We start from the raw sequence: 27710 nt of genomic DNA, 5'->3' as shown, positions 1-27710 counted from the left end.
CTGGATGCAATGCTCAGCGTGCCCTCTTTATATGCCAGCAGCCTTTCAGTGCCTGGCAGAGGCCAGACAACAGGGCTCCCCTCAGCCCTGTGCGGCCCACGGGCTGTGGCCTTGGCTTCCTTCCTTTTAGTCACGTGGGCCTGGCTCCTGTCCCTGGAGCCTCGGGTCACACCGCTCACTGCGCCTGCCCTTCCAGGGGAGCGGGGCACCAGCATGAGCCTGGGGGTCTGTGTGCTCAGAGCCCTCCTCTTCCTTCTGGGTAAGTGCAGAGTGTGGGCCTGGGGCCAATAGTACTCTTTGCTGGCTTGGGAGGGGGTAGTGATCAGGAAGCTTGTGGCTGTCAGCCCCCTGGGGCTCCATTCCTAAAGTAGGGATATATCTTTGGACAGATGGCTTTTCTTTCTTTCTTTCTTTCTTTCTTTCTTTCTTTCTTTCTTTCTTTCTTTCTTTTCTTTCTTTTTCTTTTTTTTTTTTTTTTGGTGGTACTGGGGGTGGAACCCAGAGGCTTTTTGCCTACAGGCTATACTCCCAGACCTATTTTATATTTTACTTGGAAACAGGGTCTCACTAAGTTACTAACAGCCTCACTCAGCAGCTGAGGTTAGCTTTGAACCTGTGTGATCCTCCTATCTCAGCCTCCCAAGCATGGGGATTACATGCCCAGCAGACAGATAGCTTTTCTGGTGTGTGTGTGTGTGTGTGTGTGTGTGTGTGTGTGTGTGTGTGTGTGTGTAGGGGGGAGGATACTAGAGATTGAATCCAGGGGGGAGGATACTGGAGATTGAATCCAGGGCCATTCTACCTCTGAGTTATATATACTCCAGCACTTTTTATTTTTAAACAGGGTCTCACTAACTTGTTGTCACTAAATTGCAGAGGCTGGCCTCTAACCTGTGCTCCTCCTGGCCCAGTCTCTCAAGTACTGGGATTACAGACTTCTGACTTTGACCTGACAGTGAGCAGTGCTCTTGTTTGTTTCATCTCGGCTGCAGCGTACACATGCTCCTGAGCTAAGGGAGAACAGGAGGGGTCAAGTGGCAGGAAGAGTTTCAGGCTTGAGGTCTAGAAAAATACGCCTCAACTGTAGCTTCATTGCTGACAAAAAAAAATAATCTTCTGAAATTCTCTGAGTGTCAGTTTCTGAGCTGATGAAGTGGGAGATAATAACATTTACTTTTTAAGATTATGAAATAATCAAGTGAAATTTAACAGAGGCAAACCAAGATAATGTAATTGAAAGAGAAAATATATACACAGAATATCCACAGATCATGGTGAATCAACAGGCCCCACAGTGGAGCAGACCTTGTTACCCAGGGTGACTTATTATTTATTTATTTATTTGGTGGTACTGGGGTTCCTGGAAACCCTTCTACCTCTGGGCTACACTCCCAGACCTATTTTTATATTTTTATTTGGAAACAGGGTCTCTTAAACCAGGGAGTCTGGCTTCGAACCTACGTGATCCTCCTGTCTCTGCCTCCCAAGTGTGGGGATTACAAGCGAGTGCCACTACACCTAGTGTTCCAGGGTGATTTTTTAAAAGTCATCTTCAATGCTGTGCATTGTAAGAAGAGAAAGTGGGAGAAGCACAGACTAGCAGAAAAGTATGATCAGGTGGAAAGAGGAATATAAAGTCAGAGCAATAGACAGAGAGGAAGAAACCTAGAGAGATGGAGATGGAGGCTTAGTGAGAAGGCTGAAAACATGTGCAGAGAGAGAGAGAGAGACAGACAGACAGACAGACAGACAGACAGACAGACAGACAGACAGACATGCTACTCAGCCAAGTCCCCTTGGACATCAGCAGTTGTTTCTCAAAAAGGCAAAGTCATATACAAAGACGCCTTTTCCCAGAACTTGCTTTGGACAGCACTCCAAGGCAAACAGCCTGTCTCCAGATATAATCTTCTGTCTTCAGAGCTGTAGCAGTATGAATCTCAGATGTGGACCAAATTATTCCCAGGAACGGGCTCTCTCTGAAGCTTGAACTAAACAGGAGAGAAACTTTGTTCCCTGAAGTTAGCAAGTCAGACAGACATCTTTCAGTTTACAGGTGAATGCAGGCCCCTGACAGCGGCGATGATGGGTTGGCAGGAACCAGCCATCAGCAACTCAAAGCATGCCTGCCCCAGCCAAGCAGCAGAACAGAAGGGAAGCTCTCACCCCACGTTCTGCTTTTGACCTCTATAGATAGCAAACCAGTATCTCAGGGAGGGGGAGCGGGTGCAAAAAAGGAAGTCAAATTTAAGAAACCGGAGGAAAACAAGTGCAAATTATATAAGTAGGCAATTCATTGAACAACTACAAACTTTTCAATTGCTTAAACCGACAGTAAAAGAAATAGTGGCACCCACCATTTCGACTGTTTCTGATGAGCTCTGTACTCTTAAATTTATTGGCCCTCTCAGGCTGCACAGCGGCTCCGTGAGAAGCTACCACCATCACCTGTGTTACATGGATGAGGTTTTAATTCTGTGGCCACAAATTTCGGCTTGCTTGTGCTTTCCTAGAGTGTTTAGAGATACCCGGTGGTGGGAGGATGGAGCTGGTCCTACATCTCCTTAACCCTAGCATTTCTGAGAAATGGGCAAGTTATTCCACCTCTCTGTGCTCAGTTTTCTCAATCCTGAGTCAGGGGTCATGATCCTAACTATGGCATCCGGCTACTGAGAAAATTATGTTGCCACATTCAAAACTCAGCGCAGCATCTGGCTCATGGTAGCACTCGCACTCCACTGGATATTAGGGGACCAATCGACATGACCCTCCCAGAAAGCAAATTGGTAACGCAGAGCAAAGCGCGAGAAGTTCGCAAAGTTTTTACCTAGAAATTCTACTCTGCGGAAATTTATCCTGATGAAATAACAGTGTAAAATCTCCTGAAACACTGACCAGAGTGTAATCCACCACCGCAGAAATCATAGTGAAAGGCAAAAATGAGTAAGTACAGGACCCACTGACCCTTCAGGCGTATCCAGTATGTTTAGAAGGAAGACACGACTTTCTGTGACTGGCAGGGGCAGCTAGAAGTGACAGATGGCAGTGACAGTCGGAGTTGAGTAGGTAGAGCTGTGCTTTACACGCTTGCTTTCCTCTCCAGAGAATCGACTGGGAGGAAACCCAGGAAAATGGTCTACCAGTGCCCTCACTCTTTTCAGGAACGGAGGTTATTTAGTTTCTCTGTATTGGAATTTTAAATAATTTTTTATATTCTTTTCATTTCTTTTTCTTTCTTTTCTTTGATATCAGAGATTGAACCCAGGGCATCCTACCTCTGAGCTATACTCAGACAAATTTTATTTTGAAACAGGGTCTTACTAAATTGCTGAGGATATCATTAACTTGCTGAGGCTGTCCTCGAACCTTCGATCCTCCTATATTAGCCTTCTAAGTACTGAGATTACAGACAAGCACCACTGCACCTGGCAGTATGTTTTAAATTTAAAGATCAATTTACTGGAGATAGTAATTTTTCCTATTTTATGAGAAAACCAGTTTTCTTTTTCTGTAAATTTTCATTTTATACCTTTTTTTTTTTTAACCAAGTGTCACTTGGTCATTGGTCTCTCATCTGTTGTTTTTTTTTTCTCGATATTAATTATCTTGTGTTGAAAATGCCTTTTCTAAGTGTTTTATTTCTCATATCTGTGCTGTGAAAGGTCTCTAAATGTAATAGATTTATCAGCCCTTTCATATTTTGTGCTTGTTTTTTCTTTCTTGTCTAAAAACATTAAAAAAATTTTTTTTTGGAGTTGGGCATTCTGGCACACGCTTATAATCCCTGTACTTGGGAAGCTGAGACAGGAGAATGACAGGTTCAAGACCAGCCTTGGTAACTTAGCAAGACCCTTAGAAACTTAGTGAGACCTTTTCTTTTCCTTTCTTTTTTTCTTTTCTTTTTTTTTTTTTTTTGTGGGTTTGGGAATGGAACCCAGGGGCATTTGACCTCCGAGCTACACCCCCTGTCCTATTTTTTATTCTTTATTTTGAAACAAGGTCTCACTAAGTTGCGGAGGGCCTCACTAAGTAGCTGAGGCTGTCTGCAAATCGCGATCTTCCAGACTCAGCTTCCCGAATGCTGGGATTACAAGTGTGCACCACCATGCCTGGCGAGACCCTGTTTTGAAATAAAAAATAAAATAGGGCTGGGGGTGTGTAGTTCAGAGGTAGAATGCACCTGGGTTCGATCCCCAGTATCATAAAAAACAACAAAAATATTTTTTAAAAGTGGTTGATTTCTTCATGATTGAGTCTTTAAATGATTTGAAATTTTTTTAGTAGATATCTAAGTTTAATTTGAACACTATCATAATATTTAATGATCTTTCCTTCCTCTGCTGCTTTGCCACATTTCAATTCTACGCCCATTTAATAGATATTTGAACGGTTAGTGGGCTTCCTGTTCTGTGCCGTTGTTTGGTACCTGTCTATATTTGAATCATGGCACACCCTTTTATATACAATAGCTTATGAATCTTGGTAACTGTAGGAAGGAAGAGCGCCCCTTCTGTTTGTAGTTGTGGAATCTTCTAGGCTCTGAGTTGGCCTGACTCTCCCATGGAGAGCTCTTCCTGGAAAGCACAGTCCAGTCCCACTTCCTGAGAGTTGAGCCTGACCGAGCTCCCCACAGCGGCCCTGTGACTCCTTCCTTTCTCACACATGATCCTGACGCTGGCGGCTCTTATTATAATCACGTCCACTATGATTGGCAAGATATCTAGGGCATGCAGAGGGAAAATGGCTTACCAGACGCCAGACAGCAGGTGAGAGGCAGCGCTTGGGTTCAAACGGAGCCATTTTGATGCCTCCAAGCTGCATTTTTAGTTCTGACAACAAACCATCTCTCAGTGGAAAGTAGAAAAGGCTGGCCTCATGAAAAACTAACATGGCTTCTTGAACTCCCCCCCATCGCCCCCGGCCCCATTTACATTTCAAACCTTAAGGAATGTTGCAAGAATAAGAGCAGTATCTTCTAGCATGGTGCTGCATGCCCGTAATCCCAGTACCTGAAAGACTGAGGCAGAAGGATTGCACATTTAAGGTCACTCTCAGCAAGTTAGCGAGACCCTCATCTACTTAGCAGTCCCAGCTTCAGAATGAAAATAAAAAGGACTGGGGGTAAAAAGTCCCTGGGTTCAATCTCCAGTGCCAAGAGGGTGGATGGGGGGTGAAAATAAGAGCAATGTTGTTTCTGTCTCTCTTTTTTCCAGTACAGATTTCTTTTTAATTTTGGAACCATTTGGGGGCAAAATTGTATATATCAAGAATTTCCTTTAACCCCTAAATACATTAGTGTCCAGTGTTTACCCCCCCTCTCTCTTTCCTTCCTTTTTTTCTTCTTTGTCGTCCTATAACAGAAATTGAAACAAGGAACATTCTACCTCTAGGCTACACCCTCAGCCCTATGTTATTTTTTATTATGATTTTTTTTGTTTTGTTCTTTTTTGGTAATGGGGATGGAACCGAGGGGCATTCTACCTCCAAGCTACACACCCAGCCTTATGTTTTATTCTTTATTTTGAAACAGGGTCTCACTGAGTTGCAGAGGGCCTCACTAAGTAGCTGAGGCTGGCTGTGATCTGCAATCCTACTGTCTTAGCCTCCCGAATGCTGGGATTACAAGTGTGCACCACCACGCCTGGCTTATTTTTTATTTTGAAACAGAGTCTCACTAAGTTGCTGAGGCTGGCCTTGAACCTGCCACCCTCCTCCTGAGTGCTGGGATTATTGCAGTAGTTCACCACTACACGTGTCGTGTGTATTTCTTAAGAATAGAGCTGTTCTCAGTAGTGTGGCTGGAACTAGAGGACTTCATGTTAAGTAAAATAAGCCAGGCGCAGAACGACAGCTAATGCTTGTTTCTCACTTGGGGAAGCTCACAAATTCACTCTCATAGAAGAACAGTGGTCACTGGGTGAGTGGGTGAGTGGGTGAGGTGTGTGATAGCACGCATAGACTATAAGACTATACGATTAACTATAAGACTACAGTAATTTATGATATACTTCAAACTAATTAGGAAAGAAGCATTCCAACTTCTATGTAGAAATAATAATGCTTGAGATGGAATTTCTAATTACTCTGATTAGATCATTACATATTTTATACATGTATTGAATTATGATGTCATGCTTCATAAATATGTACAAATATGTGTCAGTTAAAAAATAGAGACATTCTCTTATATAACCTTAGTATAGTCATCAACTTTAGGAAATTATAACTAAATACTTTTGTTTATCTTTTAAAATTCTTGTGGTACTGGGGATTGAACCTTGGGACTTCTACCTCTGGGCTTCATTCCCAGAAATGTGTGTGTGTGTGTGTGTGTGTGTGTGTGTGTGTGTGTGTGTGTGTTGGTACTGTACCCAGGGACATTCTACCTCCAAGCTACACCCCAGCCTTATTTTTTATTCTTTATTTTGAAACAGGGTCTCACTGAGTTGCAAAGGGCCTCACTAAGTAGCTGAGGCTGTCCACGAACCGCGATCCTCCAGTCTCAGCCTCCTGAATGCTGGGATTACAGCACATACCCCACACCTGGCTATTTTATATTTTATTTGGAAACAGTATCTTGCTAAGTTGCTGAGAGTCTCACTAAGTAGCTGAGACTGGCTTTGAACTTGTGTGATCCTCCTGTCTTAGCCTCCCAAGTACTAGGATTACAAGTATGTGCACCATGCCTGGCCTAGCTAAATACCCCAATATTTCCAGTGGTCATTACCATGCCCCTAAGACAGACTCAGTTAAGAGATTATGTAGTGTGGGGTGACCTTGTCACCATAGCCTCCTGTGGTCTGGAAGGACTCCATGGCCTTTCTTTGTTTTTGTGACAGTGATACTATTTTTGAAGTTTAGGGCTTGCCTGATGTTCCCTGATAACTAGATTCAGCATATCCACTCCCAGTGGAAGTGTACATGGCCAGTGCTGTCCTGTCAGAGCCTCAAGTTTGGAGGCTCATGTATGTGAGAAGGGCTGATCTCCTTTAGACATAATGAGAAAAGACCCAAGGCTAGGTTTCAGATTAAAGATGCTGTGACTCTAAATAAGTAATATTACTTAAATACAGAATGATCAATATTTTTAAGTTTAAAATAATCATCTCAGAATAGCTATGGAATTAGGTAAGGACTAAATGGGCGATGTGTGCATGTATGCCTCCACCATCTTGTACTCATTAAGATGTATGACCACAGTGCACTAAGAAAAGTTAATAAAAAAGAATAGCTATTGAAAATATCTGGCGAAGCTGGGCATGTGGTAGCACAGTCTTGTAACCCCAGTACTTGAGAGGCTGAGACAGGAGAACTGTAGGATCAAGGCCAGCTTCAGCAACTTGGCTAGATTCTTAGCAACTTAACCAGACCCTGTTTTAAATAATAATAATAAAAATAAAAATAAATAATAATGACGATGACAATAAATGGGCTAGGGATGGCGTTCAGAGTTAGAATGCCCTGGATTGAATCACAAGTACCAAAATATCTGGTGAAATTTCTAGGCGTTTTATTAGAGGTCTGTATCTTCTAAAAAAAAAAAAAAATCTGCCCCATAAAATATTCTAATTGCCTCTAATTCCAAAGGAAGCGTCAGCCATCTGTCTGGTTTCAATGCTGTTGGAGTGAATCCATGAAATCTATGTATTATTATAATCAGGATAATAAAAGAAATACAATATCACTTTAATTACATCTCAGTGCCTAAAACATTCTTCACGGAAGGAGCCAGAGTTATTGAAGAGAGCAGAGGCTTTTCTTCTGCCTTAATGTATAATGAAAAGACGAGAGAGGCCGGGGTAAAGAGAATTAAATTCGTTTTTATCTTACAAGTCAAAGCCATCACTTTATTCCTTGGCTCTTAGTCCCTGAGATCTTTGTAAGAATCTTTCCTGACAGCTTTTCCCCCGCTCCGATTGCCTGCCAAGACGATGGTGTAGACTGGTTCTGGGTGTTGATGTTAGTAAGGGAGAATTCTTGGTGCGTTCATTTTTCTCTTCTGCGGAATAAATCATTGCAAATGTAACAAAAGAAAGCGAATACCCCGGGGCCTCTCAGCCAGTTAGCAGAGGTGAGGAAAGAGACTGGTAGGCAAAAGAAAGTTCTAGATAGAACAGAAATTCTCTGATGGTGGGTTCTTTCCTTGTTCCTGATCTCAGTGGGAAGGTACCATGTTTCCCACAGTCACTATGACGTTTGCCGCAGGGTTTTTTGGAGGTGATCTTTGTCAAGTTAAAGAAGTTCCCCTCTATTTCTACTTTGCTGAAACATTTTGTCATGACTCTGTCATGAGTGAGGAGGGCGCCATCTTGTCCGATGTCTTTCTTGTGTCACACAGCTTTTCTTCTTAACTTCTTAGCATGGCAGATGATCTTGACTAATTTCCAAGTATCGAAGCCACTTTGTATCCTGGAAAACTCCATCTGGTCTTAATGTTTAATTCTTTTTTATTTTTTCTGTACTGCTGAATTCTCAAACTCCTGGACTCAAAAGTGATCTTCCCACTTCAGCCTCCCAACGCCGGGACTCTGTGCAAGTGCCACCATTCGCAGCTTCCGATATTGTTGAATGCTGCTTGATAATAGTTTTTTGAGGAGGGTTCATGTCTATATTCATGAGGTTTACTATTTATTGTTGGTGTTTCTTGCATTCTCTTTGTATTTAATATCAGGGTAATACCGGTTTTGAAAAATGAATTAGGAAGTGTTCTTTCCTCTGGAAAGGGTTGTTCAGAGTTGTTAATAATTCTTTAAAGACTTACTAGAGTCTCCCATGAAATGGTCTGGCTCTTTTGGGTGAGTCTATAAATTATGAATTTAATTTACTTTGTAATTAAAGGGCTAACTCTGTTTCATATTAGATGAGTTTTGGTAGTTTGTACTTTTTGGGAAATTGGTCCATTTTCCTAAGTTGTCAAATTTTTGTGTAGAGTTATTTGTAGCATTCCATTATTATTTCTATTATTATTATTTTAGTGTCTGCAAATCTGGTGTGATCATCTCATTTCATTCCTGATTTTGACAACTGGTGCTTCTTTTTTCCTTGCCAGTCTTGCCAGAAGTTTTTCAATTAGACTACTTTTTTCAAAGAGCTATTTTTTATTTTGCTGATTTTCTGTATATTTTTCTGTTTTCAATTTTATTGATGTTAGCTCTTGCCTTTACTTTCTTCTGTTTGCTCCAGGTTTGTTTGGCTGTTATTTTTCTAGTTGTCTTGAAGTGGACTCTTAGATGATTTAAGTCTTTGGGAATGAAAGCATTTAATACTATAATTTCCCCTCTCACAACTGACTTAGCTACATCTCACAAATATGTGTATGTTAAGTAGGGCATGGTGGCACATGCTTGTAATCTCAGCATTTGGGAGGCTGAGACAGGAGCATCCAGGTTCTCAGACAGTCTCAGCTACTTAGTGAGGCCTTCTGCAACTTAGTGAGACCCTGTTTCAAAAATGAAGAATAAAAAGAATGGGTTGAGAGTACAGCTTGGAGGTAGAATGCCCCTGGGTTCCATCCCCAGTACTGCAAAAAAACAAAAACAACAAAAATTGTGTATGTTTTTATTGGCACATTATAATTATGCATTGTCATGAGATTCGAAATGATACATTAATACATGCACACAGCACTTGGTTTATTTCCCTTTATATCTCTCCCTGCTTCTCCTCCCTCCCTCCTGGTCCATGTCAGTCAGATTGGTAGTTACACCTTCATAACATTACTTGATCTCTTCCCTTCTCAGGCCTTGTCCTCCCCGCCTTCACCTCCCTCCCCCAATCCCCTCCCACTGCTCTATTGGTCTCTCCTCATTCATCTGAAGGCCCTTTTGTTTTTTCTTTTCTCTCTAGCTTCCACAAGTTAGAGAAAACATACAACCCTTGGCTCTCTGAGCCTGGCTGGTCTCAACATGATCTCTAGTTCCACCTATTTTGCTGAAAAGGATATGATTTTGTTCTTCTGTATGGCGGAATAGAATTCCACTGTGTGTATAGACTATATTATTCTTTTATCTGTTTGTTGATGGATACCTCGGTTGGTTCCCTGATTTAGCTATTGTGAATTGTGCTGGTGTAAACATGGTTGTGCATGTATTGCTAATAGTATTCTGACTTTAGTTCTTTTGGAAAGATACTGAGGAGTAGTATAGCTAGGTCATATGGTAATTCAACTCCTAGTCTTTGGAGGAACTTCTTTACTGAACTCCACAGTGGTTGTATTTTAATGTGTATTATTTTAATTCAGCTAATAAAATGTTTAAGTTTCTTAGAACTTGAACCTACTAAGCAGAGTGTAGGGGTCAGAGCAAAAGGAAAATGTAGGAGAAAGGAGAGAGGGCTCCAGGGTAGCATGAGGACCTCTTTATTCTTATGATCCCTATTCATGAAAAGAAAACACACAAAGTGCCAGGGTACCCACCTAGCTGAGGACTCCCAGCCCCAGGTCCTAATGCCTTGGGAAGATGAACGGTAAGTGATGTCACACCCAGGGAGCCCTCACTAACACCCTGAAGTCTGTAGTAATTGCCCAGCCAGGGTATTGTTGAGCTGAGCTGGCCCTCTTGCGGTACTGGAAATTAAACTCAGGGCCATTCTACCTCTGAGTTATACTCCCAGCCCGATTTCATTTCTAATTCTGAAACAGAGTCTTGCTAAGTTGCTGCCTCGATAAGATGCTGAGGCTGGTCTTGGCCCTGTGATCTTCCTGTCTTAGCCTCTCAAGGACTGGGATTAAACGTGTGTGCCACCGTGAGCAGCAGGATGCCTTTATCTAAAAGGGCTTTGGCATACACAGATGTTGGTCTATGTGGGAGTCCTGGAACAAGGCCCCTGTGGACCCAGGACAGCTGTAGATTGCCTTTCTTAGCCTCTCCAGTGATTGCTCAGGTATCACACTACATATGTAGCATTGCAGTCCACTGTTGTCAACATTTGAATAGTTCAAGTGAAATGGGGAAAATGTGCCACTCTGTTCCTTTGCCTCACTTCATTTACAATAATTTTGTTTTGAGTATTTCTTTTGCAAATTTTAAGAGCTATATCAGACAGTATTATAATTCTTTAGCTTCAATCAGCAAGCATAGTTTGTAAATATTAAGAGGAGAATGAGAGTATTTTACTCATATTTTTACTCTTTCAAGTGGGTTTTGTTTTACCTGACTTCTTAAAGTTTTAAGATCTCTTATTGTATCATTTCTGTTTGAAGAACTTCCTTTAGCTATTCTTGCAAGGTAGGCTTGCTGGTGGTCATTCTTTTCAGTTTTCTTTATTTAAGGATGTCTTGATATTGCCTTGTTTTTCTGTAGAATATTTTTAAATGGAGATGGAATTTGGAGATTTTTTTTCTCCTTTTCACTTCCTTCTGGATTTCATATTTTCTGATGAAATACCCATTGTTAATTGATTATGTATTTTTATTGTTCTCGAGTTTTATTTTAATTTTATTTTCAAAAGCTTGACTGTAAAATGTTTTATTATAGATTTATTTACATTGATTCCATTTTGGGGGGTTCTGAGGATGGAACCTAGGGGCATTTTACCTCCAAGCTACACCCCAGCCCTAGTTTTTAGTCTTTTTATTTTTTGAAATAGGTTCTCACTGAGTCATGAAAGACCACCCTAAGTAGCTGAGGCTGTCCAAGAACTCAATCCTCCAGTTTCCACCTCCCAAATACTGGGATTGCAAGTGTGTGCCACCAGGCCCGGCTACATTGATTCCATTTAGAGTTTGGTCAGCTTCTGGAATTTTAATATTGCATCTTTTGCCAAGTTTGGAAAGTTTTCAGCAAATATTTCTTCAAATACTTTTTAATTCCCATATCTTTCGTTTTTCTGATGACACAAATATTCGATATTTTGTTAAAATCCCACAGTTCTTGAAGCTCTGTTTTATTTGAAATTCTACTTCCACTCAATTGTTCAGACTTAAATATACCCCTACACATACACAGAAACAAGCACATGTGCACACACACAGTCTTCAAGTTCACTAATTCTTTTTTATCCTCTTTATTCTGCTATTGGGTCTATTATGAAAATTTTATTTCAGTTATTGTATTTTTCTGATCTGAGATTTGTCTTTTTTTTCTGGTGGTACTGTGGATGGAACCCTTCTACCTCTAGGCTACACTTCCAGATCTATTTTATATTTTTATTTGGAAACAGGGTCACTTAAGCCAGCACAGCTAGCTTCAAACCTGCACTATCCTCCTGTCTCCGCCTCCCAAGTGCGGGGATTACAAGCCTGTGCCACCATGCCTGGCTCATTGTCTTTTAAAAATGTCTTCTAGCTTTTGTTTAGCTTTTCAATTTCAGATTTTTTTTTAGATTTTCTTGTTTTCCAACTTATTTAAATATTTTCATAATGTCTCATTGAAGCATTTTTTAAATGGCTACTTTACAACTCTGTCAGATACTTTTGATATCTGGGTCAATTTGGTGTTGGCATCTGCTGATTGTGTTTTCTCTTTCAAAAAAAAATACATTACCAATTCTTACTATGATAAGTGATTTTTTTTCTATTGTAGTTGGACCTTTGGGGTATTATATTATAAACTGAACTCTTATCTAGATCTTCTAACGGGCATCATCATATATCATTTTGGTGGGAGAAAAGGGACATTTCCTTATTTTTGCCAGATGGTTGGAAGTATTTGGCCTCTCTTGGCCTCCGCTGACACCAGGTGACAGTTATTCTCCTCCTTAGTACTGGGCCAGGGAGGGATTCAGATTCCCAGGTAGTCCTTCCAAATACTAGCATCCTCGCTGGGATGGCCACTTGTCCTCCACTGACATTGTGGAGCAGGATGGCCTCATGAATGCTGGGCAGTGGTGATATCCCAACTCCTTGCTAGTCCTTCTCTGCAGGGAGAGTGAGCAGTACCTAGTTCCAGCCATGTGCAAGTAGAAGTCCAGGTTCCTTACATGATCTCTACTGATACCACCAGTATCTGGTGGGAACATTCCTCATCTGTTAGGGATGAAAGTCTCCAGGTGGCTCCCTAACAGCAGCTGGGGATCCTCATGTAGCCAGTGAGGGTGGAAGTCTATGGCTGTACTTGGCTTTTTTGATGTAGATGGGGATGGGATGGGCTAGTGTTTTCTGGGCTGTGACCACAGTACACTGGCTATTATTTAATAACTTTGCCCTTCTACGGTACCCCTTTCCTGGCCCCTCAGTAGTGAGAACAGGCTTTTCTGGGGATGTCTATACCTATGCCCCTAGGCATTTCTGGATTGCCAACTTTCCCACTACTTAGTCTGAGATATCTAAGGCAAGATATGAATCTGAGACCATTCACTTCTCCTATATTCCCGAGGACCCATGGTTCCTAGCCAGTCTTCCTTCTTCTCTCTACCTTTTGTGTTCTAATGTTTGTTTTAAAATATAGTATCTATGGTTCTCAGCTATATTTATTGAATGAGGGTGAAAGTAAGCTTATTTCAACTTTGCAGAAATTGAAGTCTGACATGAGTTGCTAAGTACTTGGAGGATAGATGATTTGTAGTAATTTTTGGAGAGCTTTTTTGAGGAACAACACATCCCTCAGATACACATCCCTGATCTTGAAGGGGAGGAAATATCCCATATAATGAAGGAAGGAGGGACCACCTAGGTAGAGGGCAGAGAGTAGAGGGCAGAGGGCCTGCTAGGGGCGCCCTCAGTCCTCAGCTCCCTATGAGAGCCACAGCTGAGAGGCCAAAAGGCTGAGCCAACCTGCCTGGTACAAAAATCAGAAGATTATTTCCACTAACTCTCAAATTAAACCATCTGTGCTTCTACCTTAAAGCCTCTGGAAGCATCTGTGCCCCATCCAGACCCTCATTCATCCACCAGCATTGCTTCAACTACTTCTGTTATTAACTTTGATTCCATTAGATAACTGGCTAATGGCTCTCCTTAAGATAAACTGGTCTTTCTCTGCTTCTCCTCTGCATGAAACACAGGAGCAGCTGCTGAGAAATTCCTGCCTAGAACCAGTTTCATTCACCTCCTGGACCTGGACAAACCTGTGCAGACTCTCTGGCCATGACATCAAGATATTACTATTCAGGGGAAAAGTGGAAGGGTCTGCAACCTGACCCACAGGCTGTCTCAGTTGGGACCAAGCATGGCTTCTTCCCACTCTGCCCATAGGACCCTGCCACTGATGAGGAATTTTAGAACCTGAGCATACCCCTCCACAAGAGGACCCCAGGGAAGGGACTTGACAGGCCCTGAGTGGGGGGTTGTACACTGAGCTTTTCAGGTGGCTTGATTTATATTTTAAATATTTAGGTATGTGGCATGCCCTGTGCTTAGCAAATGTCAGGAGCTGCCTTAAAAATGATAAAATACATACAGATGCCCAGGGCAGACCAGAGTTCACTGAATAGCACCCCTTGGTAAACTGACGCAGATGACTCTGCATGGCCTTTCTGGGCTTCCTAAGGGCTCCAGTACTGGTGGCATGCTGTTGTTTCTTTTGCAGCTTTAAGGCCTTTCCCATGAGCTAGGCCAGCTGTGATCCCCAGCCCCACTCCCTGGGCAAAGCTCCCCTCAGCCACATCCCTCAGGGCTCCCTGCTAAGCTTCCTAGAGGCTGAAGAGCACAGCATGAATATTGCATGAATAATAATAGCCCACCACTTAGCGGTTATGCAACGCTTTCCTCTCTCACAGTACTTTACCATCATTAATTAGTTATTCTGCACTGCTTCCAGCCTCCCCTGCTCTCTTTGCAAAGGCAGTCCCGGAGATTCACTCTGGAAAACAAGCCTGCTCTGATCTGGAGCTTCAGCGTCCAGTCCAGTGCCAGCCCTTCCCTGCTGGAATCTCCCAGGCCCAGGAAGACTTGGCTCGGCCACTTCTCAAAACAGTTAAGACATGTGTCCTTGCTGGAGGTGCCACCCCTTTCCTTATCTGAGTGCCTCCTCTGGGGCACTTGGCTCCCACCTGTCCCCATGGCTCCTAGAGAAGCACAGGACACTGGCCTCAGTAGACAGCATGCTTGCGAGTGGAATGACACTCCTGCCTGCACCTTGCTTTGGGTACACACACTGGAGGGGGATCCCCTTCTCTGGGGTTTACTGAGTTTGGAGCTACAACATGTGGCCTAAGACCACTGGATGGGCAGTGGGTTTGCAGAGTGGGGAATCTTGGTTTCAAATATACTGCCCTGGAATATCTCCTGATTACAGCGTTCTTCCCTCCCACCCTCTTTGGAGTCACACACCCTCATGGACGGGTTCGAAGATGGAGCAAACTCATTCCCCAGGGCGAGCAGGAATGGAGAGTGTTCTGGCCAGTGGTCTTCTTGCCTGGTCTTCCCTGGACTGTACTGCCCATCTTGCTAGGACAGCCTAAAGCTCTCCCTTCTTCCAGCACCTGTCTCCCTTGAGGCTGCAGCGGCTTCCTCCATGGTGTGGTTTCCTGTCCCCAAGCTAACTGTCATGTCACTGCCTCCTAGTCAGAAAGGACCTGGGGCAGCTGTGCAGGGGTGGTGGTGCACACCGGAACTCCCAGTATTTGGGAGGCTGAGACAGGAACATTGCAGGTTGAAGCCGGTCTCAGCAACTTAGCAAGACCTTCAGCAACTTAGACCCTATTTCAAAACAAGAAAAAAAAAGGACAAGAGATACATTTCAGAGGTGGAAAGCTCCTGGGTTTGAGTTTAATCTCTAATACCATTAAAAAAAAATAAAGAGTGGAGCTGGGAGACCCTCTTTGCAAGAACTTCCGCGCCTGGAGCACCCAGGGTTCTATCTTTCAGACTCAAGCCAGCTCCTCCCTACAGTCCCTCCATTAGCCTGAAAAGGTATTGATCAGTTTGGCTTCTGTGAGCTGAGTGTTTTAATCCCAGTGTGTGAATCTTTAAGAATTAATTAGCAAAGATTGCTCGAGAAGAAACAAGTGGGCATAAGTTTTGAGACTGTCTGGTCACCCACCATTATCGCTCCCCTCTTAATTAGGGCACTATTTCTGGAAGCCAGAGGCAGTCATTCATGCTCCACAGCCTCCCTCCGCCTTCTATGGCCTCTTGCTTCTTGTTCGTGCCAGGGTTGCCATGTCGGGCTGGCCATGCCTCCATGGACCCGAGAGTCCAGACAGCCTTTGCTCCTCTGTGTGGGGTGGTGTGGATCAAGAAAGAGACACAGAGGTTTGTGGTAGGTAAAAGGTGACAGAGGCCAAGTCCTCCAGTGCTGGAGAGTAGAGAGGTCAGAGTGGTTCCAGATGGTGAAGGCCAGTCCTGGGACCCTCCTCTCTGCTTGTCCAGGGACCCTCATCTGTCCACAACACGGACAGCATCTTATTCTGGTGTCTTGGCTGCTTCAACCTCACTGAGCTGCCTTTCCTGGCTTTTATTCCTGTCTCTTCCTTGGTTTGGACACTTTCCCTGCCTTCCCCCTATCACCCACCCTTCCCTTTTCTCATCTCAGTTGGTTCCTACTGGTTCTTTTGGCTTTAAGTAATACATAATAACCCTCCGGAGAAGTTTCTATGACACCTCTAGGCTGGAGGGGGACTGGGTACCCCTTGGTCCCCTGGGCTGGCCAGTCCCCTGAATGTTCATGTCTTTAGCTAGGACTTCTTGGGTGTGACATCACTTGGTCTTCCCAAGGCATTAGGGCCCGGGACTGGGAGTCCTCAGCTGGGGGTACAGAACAGGTGGGTGCCCTGACATTGCACGTTCTTGTGCTGTGGATGCTGGTGATCTATGGAAACCAAGGGGTATTTGCAGCCCTCCCAAACCCCAGCCCTGTCTGTTTGGCCGTCTTTCCTTTCTCCTTTGTTTTTCTTTCACTCTAACCCACACAGCTCTACCTGGTGATCTGGGGTTCTGCCCCAGGATGGGATGCAGAGAGCCATGAGATGGGAGGGGGGTGGACTTCCTGTTTACCTGCTGTTCGGCTGAGAGAGTCAAACTCTGATGAGACAGGAAGGGGTGACCCAGGAAGAGCACTCTGGGTGGTTTCTGGCCTAGTGACTGGGCTTCTGAGGTTTCTGCAAGTCATGGTGCTATCAAAGCAGGTTTCTGGCCCAGTGGAAGCCACCCAAAGGTGAAAGTGGGGGGCCTCATAAGCTAGGTAGCTCGCCTGATCCCTGGCATTTGCATGGAGAGGGCTGAAGGGGTGATGCGTTGTTGTAGGTAGATGTGCACTGTTGCCAGCTTCAAACAGCCCGCGCAGGGCTGGATGGCCAAGCGGCAGGCCGAGATTTCCTGAGCTGTGTGCCCATTTTAAGTTCTGAGGAAGGGAAGGGGCTGCCGGCGTCCATCCGCACCACCTAAGCCAGCTGGATTGGAAAAGTGCAACTGTGTGCTACTCTGATGTCCAAGATGAGCTGGTGTTGCTGCGAGGTGCGGCATTCAAGGTCAGAGAGGAAGGAGCTGCCATAGTGGGATTCTTTATACACACCAGGGTCTTGGGTCCCCATTTCTCAAGGAGAAAAGTGAGGTCTAGGATCACACAGTGACGTGAAGCCCAGCTGGACTGTCCCCTTTGACTGTGCCTCTCCCGTGCCTCTCTCATGCACTCTGAGGGCCAGCTGTGTGTCCCCAGACCCTGTATCCTTGCTGGGACTCCCGGCCTGCTGCAGAAGATAGAGGCATTCATGGTAGCTGTGATTGATTTAATTCACAGTAGTTATTGCATGACTTAATTCTCCCTGGCTGAACTTGGCTTGGGAGCCCCCAGGTCTCTCAGTTCTAAAAACCTGATCTTGTTATTCCAAGCAACTTCTGGTTTAATGTCCAGTAGCTTTGGGGGCAGCTGTGCAGTCAGTTCAGGATTCCCTCTTCTACTTTTCTCCTGTATCTCTCAAGTACCAAATGATCTCACATGTCCTGATCCTGGGGAGAAGCAGCTTGCATTGGGTTATTGGCATCCTCCATGCCACAGAGCATGCCTCTGAAACTAGCACAAAGGGAGAGTTATAATAAGGTGGCAGGGATGGTCCTGGGCCAACAGAGACCAGGTAGCTTTTGCGCTGAGCTTACTTGAAAGATAAGAACTTTCGACAGGGACCTGAGAAAGGCATTTTACAGAAAGCAGCATATGCAAAGGCCCAGGGGTATGCAGGGTCGCTTTGCACATATTCCCATTAGGTTTATTTGAGGCTGTCCCAAGTAGTTCCTATGTAGTTTTGATGTAGTCAGCATTCTTCACTCTTATCCCCACCTCACCCACTTGATTTTCAGCGATGCATCAGGACTGTCACCTAACTTATTAGAATTCTTCAGATGGCCAGTGACAGTTACTTAGCTCAGAAAAAAATTAAGAAAAAGAAGCTATTTCTCCATAAGGCAATTGAAAAGTCCAAGGAGAGATGCTTCAGGTGTAGCTGGGTTCAGGGGCTCAAAAGCTGTTGTTAGGACTTGGTCTCAGCTCTGCCCTCTTCAGTCTCAGTAAGCTCTCTCCCTCTATTGGGCAGCCTTAGGCCTCCTTCAGCCCCATAGCTATCAATTCCAGAAGACACTCCTGTGTCTCTATACTTTTCTCTAGATCCAAAAGTTGAATCTGATTGGCCTGAATTGGGCCACCTGCCCCACCCCTTGACCGATCACTGTTGACAGGAAGAAGAAATATGCTAATTGATCAGGATGGGTCACATGTTTATCTGGGAGTCTTTCCCATGAGAATCACATGAAGGTAGTTTCCCAGAAGAAATCCCAGCCACTGCTAGCAGACAAGGTCAATAAATGCCCACCCTGGCCCTGTTCAGACTCCATTCAGCTTCTAGAGATCCAGGTTTGCAGGAGGATGCTGAACATTAATTGTGACTTTGACTTTTTCTTGAACAAGAATCTTGTCTCATCTCTCTGTAAACTCCTCTATGGAGACCCATCTCCTGGGTCTTCAGTTTCCCTTGGATTTCTCCTGTGTACCAGGGATCCTTGGAGCACCCTGAAAGTTTCTTATTTGTGCAGACTCTGCAAGGAGAGGATGGATGCCTGGTCTAGACATTGGAAACCCTTTACGCTAGCTGGGAATGTTGGAATTCATGAGATCTAAAGTTAGGAGCCATTCCACAATATTTAAGTTCCAGGATGAATAAAGCCAGGCATCAATTGACAAACACTTAGGGCAGCCTCTTCCTATTTTTAGTTCAGATACTTATAGAATGACATCTGAGTGCTTCTACGCCTACTGATCCACAACTGGGAGTCACACAGCTTGATTCTGCCCAAATAAGGGTGGCAAAGAGTTACAGTCCCCCAGTGAGGGTGGACCCAACAGGTGGACAGCACGGAGAAGTCTGGATGCCAGGGAGGGGCTCTTAGTGGGTCAGATTCCAACTGAGATGAGGAAGGCTGTGCCACGCCTTTAGCTCTCTCCAAAACAGCTCTAACAGTCTGGGCTCTATTCAAGAGCCCTGATGACTTCCTCTCACAGTCCTGGGGCTCACAAGGCCTTGGGACTGTTTACTCCTGCAGGAGGCTCCTTGACACTTGCAGACTGAGCCTGAGATCGGAGAGACAAGAGAGGGAATAGGAATGTGACATTTTGGTAGTAATCTAGTCTGCTATCCCACTGCTGTTACCAGAATACTGCATATGGACAACATAGAGGAGGATTTTTTTTTTTTTTTTTTTTTTGCTTCATGGTTTTAGAGATATAGTCCGCAGTTGGCCAATTCCAAGGCAGACATCATGGTGGCAAGGCATGGTAGAGGACATCTGCGCTTAATGCAATGGCAGCCGGAAGCCGAGACAGGGAGTGACCAGGGACAGATATAGTCCCCGTGGCCACACCCCCAGTGACCCACCTCTTTCAGCCACATTCCTGCTGCCTAACTCACCACCCAGTAAATCTATTCAGATGATCACTTCTTCTGTGGATTTATCTACTGATGAGATTGGAACCCTGATTAAATTATGTCACCCTTAAATGTTTTTGCATTGCCGATACCTGAGTTTCTTCAGGGGACATCCTATATTCAAAGCATAACAAGCAGGGAGGGGTGGAGTATCAGGTCCAAACAAGGCATCAGCGAGGAAGCAGAGGCCCCAGAATTGAAAGTCCATGGAGGACAGTTGTGCACATCAGTGTCCTCGCCAGCCACCATTTAGGGTGCGTGGCCAGAGGCCATGGAAAACTCCAGGAAGCCCAGGAATCTCGTCATCTTCGGCATCTAGAGGCAGAGGCAGGGCCCATGCTCTGGCTCTGTGCTCTGCTTGCTTGGTGGGGATAGTCCGAGGGAGGAACGTCAGCCAGGTCATGGGGCTAGGACAGCAGGTGGATGGGTTCCAGCCACATGTGGCCACTGCTGTGCTTCCTGCTGTCTCGGTGAGTGTACTGGCCAGATGTCCCTGTTCCCACCCTCCCTGCACCAGTGGCGCAGTGTGATTGCCTCCAGCCTTTGCCTGGCTTCCTTGGACCCTACCCTGAGGCTGAGAACCCATCCTCTGGGCACTAAGCTCCCTCCTGGTTTTTGCATGAGAGCCCAGAGAATTCCCTCAGTGAATGTGCTGTGAGGTGTGAGCTTCCTTCTGGTGTCTGAGCAAGGTGCAGAGGCTTCTGCATATCCTCCGAATGTGCCAGCAGGTAAGTCCCGCTAGGACTATCCATCTACAGCCCAGGATTCCCCCCCACCCCACCCCCGACTTATGACCCTGGTAGGATGCAGGGTCAGGCACTTGGAGCTGATTTGCTCAGGAGGGAACCTCACCCAGGGGCTCATTAGAGCAAGGGCCAGAGCTCCGCGTGCAGGCGGAGTCTGCATGGAGGGAGGGATTCAGCTCCCTGAGGAGGGGAAAGGCTGCCGCCGAGTGGCCACTGGGCTGGCTAGCAGCAATTACAGGACCTTGCCTGTTAGAGTGCACAGCTCAATCCACCGCCCAGAAATCTGCGGACGATGTTCACTCAGCTTCTAATGCAAAGCTCAGGAGAACAGCCTGGAGCTCAAAGGACCAGGGACTAGGGGAAGCCTCGGGGCTTGGAGGGGACACAAGGTGAAGCATGATGGGAAAGGGACCGGCTCCTGCAGGGGGCTGTGCTGAGCCAGCTGTAGCTCCCCAGCCCAGAGAAGGGCAGAAAGAGCCAAGTGTTCAGGATGATGCATTTGGTGGCTGACGTTGAGGACCTCCGGTGCTGGTGAGAGCAGGGCAGGCCTCCAGCTTTTATGACACCAGGGGATTCCTCCTTTTTCATTCTCCTTCCTCCTGCCAATGATCGGAGCTGCCCAGGCACAGCCTCTGTGTGGGTTGTGTTTTTCTCTCCTTGTGTCTCTCTCTCACTCTTTTTCATTCATGCTTTTATATCTTTCTTTATTCAAGTTTTATCTTAAGTTGACAAAAAGTTTCAGGCTTCCAGGGAAGATCCTGGTGGTGGGCACCAGGCCAGATGTTAGCGAAGGGCAGAAGCTGGCTGGCCCTGAGGGGCCTGCCCCACCTCTGCTCAGGTAAGCCAGAGAGAGGCAAAGATGCCAGGAGGTGCCTGGTCTGGGCTAAAGATGAAGTGCACACAGCTCTGGGTGTAGGGTGTTGGCTCAGAAATCTGACTCTACCCACAGCCATTCTGTCCATAAAAGACCTAACTAGAGTTGCAGGATTTAAATAATAAAAAGGATAATGTAATGAAGCTTACTGGGATCTTTAGAGATCAAAGTCAAGGTCTTTGTGTGCAGTGTGTGTGTGTGTGTGTGTGTGTGTGCGCGTGCGCGTGCGCGCGCAGGTGGATATACCTGTGTTAGCTTTTTCATTGTTGTGAACAAAATACCGGACAAACGCAACTTAGAGGAGGAAAGGTTTATTTGGACTCTCAGTTTCAGGTGTTTGTCCTGCAGAAACTGTGGCAGGAAGGCATGGAGGAGGGATGCTCCGCTCACATCATTGTGGATGGAAGCAGAGAGAGCAAGAGGAGTGGGCCATGGACCTAGAGTCCTCAAGATCTCACTCCTAGGGACCCACCTCCTCCAAACACACCCCATCTCTGAACCTTGTTGCACTGGGGGCATGCTTTCAACACATGAGCTATTTGGAAAAATTCCAGACACAGACCATAACTCTTGCCTCTGAAGGAGAGTCACAAATTTCCAAAGGCCGGTGATTAGAATGGGGCATGAACTCCCCCTTCAGAATCACTGAGTTTGGCTGCGGAGAAACTTTTGAACTCTGTTCCATGATCCCCTCTCCACCAAACAAAGGGCAGAGCTGGCCTCTGCTGCACACCGCACATCAGGCATCACTGGGGGTCATGTCTGTGTTGGCGTCTTGGATGCTGTCAGGTGATGGTATGTCTGTGGACACGGTTGTGTGGAGAAGGTGTTTACTTCAATTCACAGAATTCTTAATAAAGTGGAAAAGGTTCTAGAGGACCATTGGCGAGACTGTCACAGTGAGCAGTGCCCAACCATGATCTGGCCATGTCACCTCATAAGAAGCCATTTGAGAGAGCCCCCAGAATGGCTACAAAGGCCTTTGCCATTGCTGAGTTTTTGTCCACTAGTACAGGGTGCTTTGAGTGGTGACCTATTGGACACCAAGATAGTGCCTCTGGTGGATTGGTGGTTTTGGATCTGATTTGTTGGTTTAGGCTTTTGGCTTTGCTGCTTTTTGTGTGTGTTTGTTATTGGGCTGTACTTTAGCTTTTTTTTTTTTTCTCTGTTAGCATTGTTAGTTGCTACTGCAGCTTTCATTGTACAGTGCTAGGAGAGAGAGTAGAGAGGCCTGGCCAGGTCTTGTGGCTAGCTCTCCCTGCAAGGATGTTCTCATGAACCATTATATGGTCCCGAGGGACATCAACAAGGGTGGTTGCCATATCCTCACCAAGACCGAGGTAGCTGTGAAGGTCTTGCCCGCGTTTACTGGCAACCTTTTTGTTGACTTGACATTGCTATCATGAGGGCAGTGGAGCACCCGAATATTGTCCAGCTATTTGAGATCGTAGACACGGCTGACTATGGTGGCTTAGAGGAAGAGGAGGCCTGGAGTGTGTGCTACTTGCACACGAGAGGCATCCTGCACAGAGACCCAAAGCTGCGTAACATCCTCCTGGACTCGGAAGGGAACGTCAAAGTCATTGACTTAGGGCTGAGCTGCCACTTCAAGGCACAAGCTGACCACTCTCTGTGGCACTCCCTGTTACTGCACCCCAAGAGGTTTACTGGGGCCACGGAGATGGCCCTGAGGTAGACTTCTGCAGTCTGGGGGTCGTCCTCTATGCTTTCAGGCTGTGTCCCGTTCACCGGCACCACTTGGGAGCAGCTGCAGGAGAAGGCACTGCAGGGAAGGTACTCGGCGTCCCCTCACATCTCTGTCCAGACATGAATCATCATCAGTGGTTAACTGGGACTTGAGGGCCACTGCTGACAAAATTGTAGCGCTCCCTTGGCTGAGACAGGAGCATTCACCTCTTCCTAGGGAACTGCTCCCCAAATGTCTGAACCCCACAGTCTTAAGAGTCATGTGTTGCCTGGGTTATGACCCACTCCAGATCTGGCTGTGTCGAACAGGACGTTTGACAACTCAATGGCCACATACTTGCTGATCCAACACCATGTGAGCCACAGGCAGAGCTGAGCTTCCACAAGCAGAGCTGAGATTCCAGGCCGGGCTGAGCTTCAGTGTGTTGCGCTGCCTCCAGCCCCAGCTGGTCCTTCCCTCTGCAGCCCAAGAAGAGAGCCAGTGAGCCCGACCTTCGCACCTCCCGGTTCCTGCCCTCTAAGGACGACACATAGTCGAGGAAGAAGGGCAGAAGAGACAGTCTGCCTGCCATTCCACTGAGCTGCTTGCTCCCTGGGGGTCCTGAGGCCCCCAGGCCAGCACCAGGCAACCCCATGGTGCGCCCACCTCCAGCCCCGGGACAACAGGAGTGGCTGGAGGTGGGTTACCAGAAGGACTGTTAACCCACATCGTCCGCACATGCTGCTGCTGTGTGCTCGCCTCTGGAGTCAAGAGTCACTCCAGAGAGGAAGAAGGCCAGAGGTGCCTCAGACTATTCAAAAACAGAATTGCTCCGGAGACTCCAGACAAACAGGTGGATGAAACCAATTCCCTGGTTCCTGACTTCGGCTAGAGTGGACTCAGCTGCAGGACAAGGTGCTCCAACTGCCAACTGCCGTGGACGAGGCGCTCCAACTGCCAACTGCCAACTGCCACCTGCCATGGGCTTCTCCACAAAAATTCCAGTCGAGAGGCCCCTGCCTGGAGAAACCAAGGACATTTTTCCCCCCCAGGAAACTGTCCTGGATTTTTAATAAATTATTTCTGAATTTTATAAAAATAATCATTCTGCGTTACTATTGTTGATCTCTTACTGTTCGGAACTTGCAAACTTTATCATGGGTGTGTGTGTGTGTGTGTGTGTGTGTGTGTGTGTGTGTGTATAGAAAAAGATGTAGCATATGTAGGGCTTGGTGATATCTGTGGCTTCAGACATCCACTGGGGATCTTGGAAAGTATTTCTCTGTGGATAAAGGAGAGTATGGAATTAGTAATCTCTGATATAGGGCGTTCTGGGCTCCTGGGTAGCGCTGCCACTTTGTATTTCTCTTGGCCCTTGGATACATTTTCAATCCTCTGGTTTCTCATCAGGTGGTGAGAGTCACAGTGTCTATCTCTGGAGCTGTTGCTGTGAATATTAAATATATGCCCGCCAGTGCCACACCCTGTCATCTGTCTCAAAGACTAACTAGCCCTCACTTTCCTGTCCAAGGCCCACAGCCTCTCCAGACCATCTGTGGGACTGCTGGTCCTGTTTGTGAGAGGCATCTACCTGTCCCAAGGTTTCAAGCTTTGGGGAGAAGTGTGAGGAATCCCTGCAGCATGTGCTGATGCCATCATTCATTCATTCACTCACTCATTCATTCAAAGACATATTTATGCCTCATAGGTTTCAGATGCTAGGTCAGATGCTGATTGCTGCCCTCCATAGCCTCTGGAGAGACTAGTGAAAAGATGCTGCCAGTGAGTCCAAGTGGAAAAGCCTGCAGGAAGTGCCTGGCACACCGTGGTAGTGTGTATATGCTGTTAAGTCCATGCCAGTGTAGTCAGTAAATACACACACAGGCTGGGAGCCGCTAGGAGAAACAGCTGACGCAGTATGGGGAGTAGAAAGAAGAGAGCAGATGGGGCTAGCAGAGGGAGTGGCCCAGCGGCAAGAGATGGCCTGGCCTGACCTGGGGACCCGGAGGCAGTCCAGTGCCTTCTGGCTGGACTAGGGTGTCAGGGTAAAGGAGAAGCCTAGTGGGCAGCCTGGGGCCCTTGAAGACTGTCAAAGACCTGCCTGGATGCAACAGAGCCTCTTTCCTGAGCTGGGTCTGACAAGGGTTCTAACATCCCAGAAGACCCCAAGACTCTGGGGCAGTCAGGAGTCCGTTGAGCTCCTGAGGGCAGTGGCCAAGTGGGGGTGGGTGGCTGGGGTCACAGGCCTGACCTGCAAGCCCCGGCTGCTCTCAGAGTTCTGTCTGTTCAGTCTGGTTCTGGGTTTCTAACTGTCATAGGGTGATAATCTCTCCTAGAAGTACATTATTATAGGGTATGATCTCTTCCTTGATGCTTACTTTTTTTCTGAGAGAAAGATTTCAAACAGAAAGCAAAAATAGGGGATCATAAGAGGTTTACATAAGGAGGTGGGATATAGTTCAACAGAGGGCCGTGATAAAGGGGTTCCATCCCAGAGAAAGGGTCTGGAACTGGCTGCTTTCCAGAGTGGAGAATGGTGGTGTGTTCAAGCAGCCAGCTTTATTCAGCCTGGAAACCTTTCCCCTCATGCTTATGCATGGGACAGGGCACCATCTCTTTTTGCACCCCAGCTTAGCGTGTCTACTCCTGCACACTGTTTGCCCCTGTTGGAAACTTTCATTGTGCTTAGGTGAGACCCTACAGCTGGTAGTAGTGAGGTCAGCCTCCTGATCCCCCTGCCATTCTCTGACTCAGTTCTATACCTGCAGATAGGCTTTCCATATTTTCACTCAGCAGAGCTGCTGAACGTTCCCTAGGCTATCCCAAGCTCACCCTTTCCTGTTTATTTCTTTCTAGCTCCTTGTCATAACCAGACTCTGGTTTTCTTTCCCTGCAGATGTTGGAGGAGCTCAAGTGTTGGCAACGGGCAAGTCCACTGGGGCTGAAATTGGTAAGTGGCTGCCTGGCTTATTCTGTGTGCAGAGTCGAGGGAACGAAAAGAGGCCTCCCCAACCGTAAGCACATAAAAGCGTGTAGGTGCTGGTGCTGGTGTCCTCGGTTCACCATGCACAGCAGAGGCAGGCTCACCCATAGGCCTGCCTGAGCGGCCCACCCAGCTTTATCCTGGGTCAAGGTCCTGCACCAGAGCCGTCCTCAAAGAGAATGAGAGACACCAAGGCCACTTTCACCTGTCCTCTGTGTCTGACAGGCAGCTTTGGCCCCTGCAGTGGCCCGCACTTTAGCCATGAGCACCCAGGCCCCCAGGGCTGCCACGCCAGCCCAGCTATGTGGCATTAGCTGAGTTCCTTTTCTGTCTTCCCCAGCAGACTCCAGGCCCCTCAAAGATGAGACAGGGTGTTTCCATCAGCACTCTCACAGCCGTAATTTAAAGACCTGACCATGTGACTTAGAGGAAAGAAGATTTATTTTCTTATGGTTTGGGGTTCAGTCCATGTGAGGCTGGGGACCCAGGCTCTCAGGGCATGGTGGAGGGAGGTAGGGAGAGGAAGAGCACATGGGCTGTGTTCCTCACATCATGGAGGCTGGAAGCAAGAGAGCGAGCAGGGGGAGGGGAGCCATTCATATAATTCCAAGGTCGCACCCCAGGGACTCACTCCAGCCACACACTACTTGCCTACTGGGAATCACCTAGGTAAATCTGGGATTACGACCCTCATGACTCATTAATATCAGCTTCAAACATTAATAAATGAGCTCTAGGGAGCATTTTATATCTGTAAGACAAGGCCTTCTTCCTTTGCCTTTAGGCTCACCATGCAGCAGGCAGTTAACACATACTCACTAGTGGGTCAATTAATTAAGGAATAAGTGAGGAAGAGCTTCAGCGGGTTGGGGGCTAGGCTGGATGGCCAGGTCCCATCAGGGGTTGGGCTTGAATGACCCTTTAAAGGTAGGAATCATGTTTCTAGGGAAAGAGGGAGGGCTGGGAGTGAGCATGCTCTCAGGAGAGTGGAAACCTAGGTTGGCCTGACTTTGGACTTCACCCAGAGCCCGAGGAGACCCTTGCAGGTGGTAATGGAATCCTGTGTTACTCCCTCCCCAAATGCTTTAGATTTCAAGTATGCTATTATCGGGACTGCCCTGGGTGTCGCCATATCTGTGGGCTTCCTGGCCCTGAAGATCTGCGTGATCAGGAAGCAGCTATCTGATAATGACTCTTCAGACCTGAGGAACACACACCCAGCCTGCAGTGGTAAGGGACCCACATCTGACCCACAGATCCCCTCTGCCCCACCTAAGAAAAGGCAGTGTGCCCATCAGCTTTCAGTTACTGTGAAAAAATTACCTGAGATTATCAACCTGAAAGGAGGAAAGGATTATTTGACTTATAATTTTGGAGGTTGCAGCTCGTAATCAATTGGTTCTGTTGTTTTGGGGCCTGTGGCAACACAGTATGTCATGGCTGGAGTATATGAAAAAGGAAACTCCTTCATCTCATGGCCAGGATGAGAAAGAGGGAAGGAATGAGGGGGGAGGGGGAGAGACTGGGGTCCCACAAGCTCCCTCAAGGGCACGCCTCCAAGACTTAAGACTTCCTACAGGGCCCCACCTCTTAAAGGTCCTACCACCTCCCAATAGCACCATGGCCTAG

At 46.4% G+C, this 27710-nt stretch overlaps 1 protein-coding gene across 1 annotated transcript; it reads left to right on the top strand.

Moving 5' to 3' along the window:
- Window positions 1–213: 213 nt before the first annotated feature.
- Window positions 214–27472, top strand: TMEM273 (transmembrane protein 273; the record flags this gene model as incomplete). The annotated part of the gene is made up of 3 exons (XM_080694797.1): window positions 214–259; window positions 25995–26048; window positions 27171–27472. The coding sequence occupies 3 exons, from the start codon at window positions 214–216 to the stop codon at window positions 27470–27472; spliced, it is 402 nt and encodes a 133-aa protein (XP_080550923.1).
- Window positions 27473–27710: the final 238 nt, after the last annotated feature.

Source organism: Muscardinus avellanarius, assembly GCF_963383645.1.
Source record: "Muscardinus avellanarius genome assembly, chromosome: 4".
Classification (NCBI taxonomy): Eukaryota; Metazoa; Chordata; class Mammalia; order Rodentia; family Gliridae; genus Muscardinus; species Muscardinus avellanarius.
This window is presented reverse-complemented; position numbering and strand designations above follow the sequence as displayed.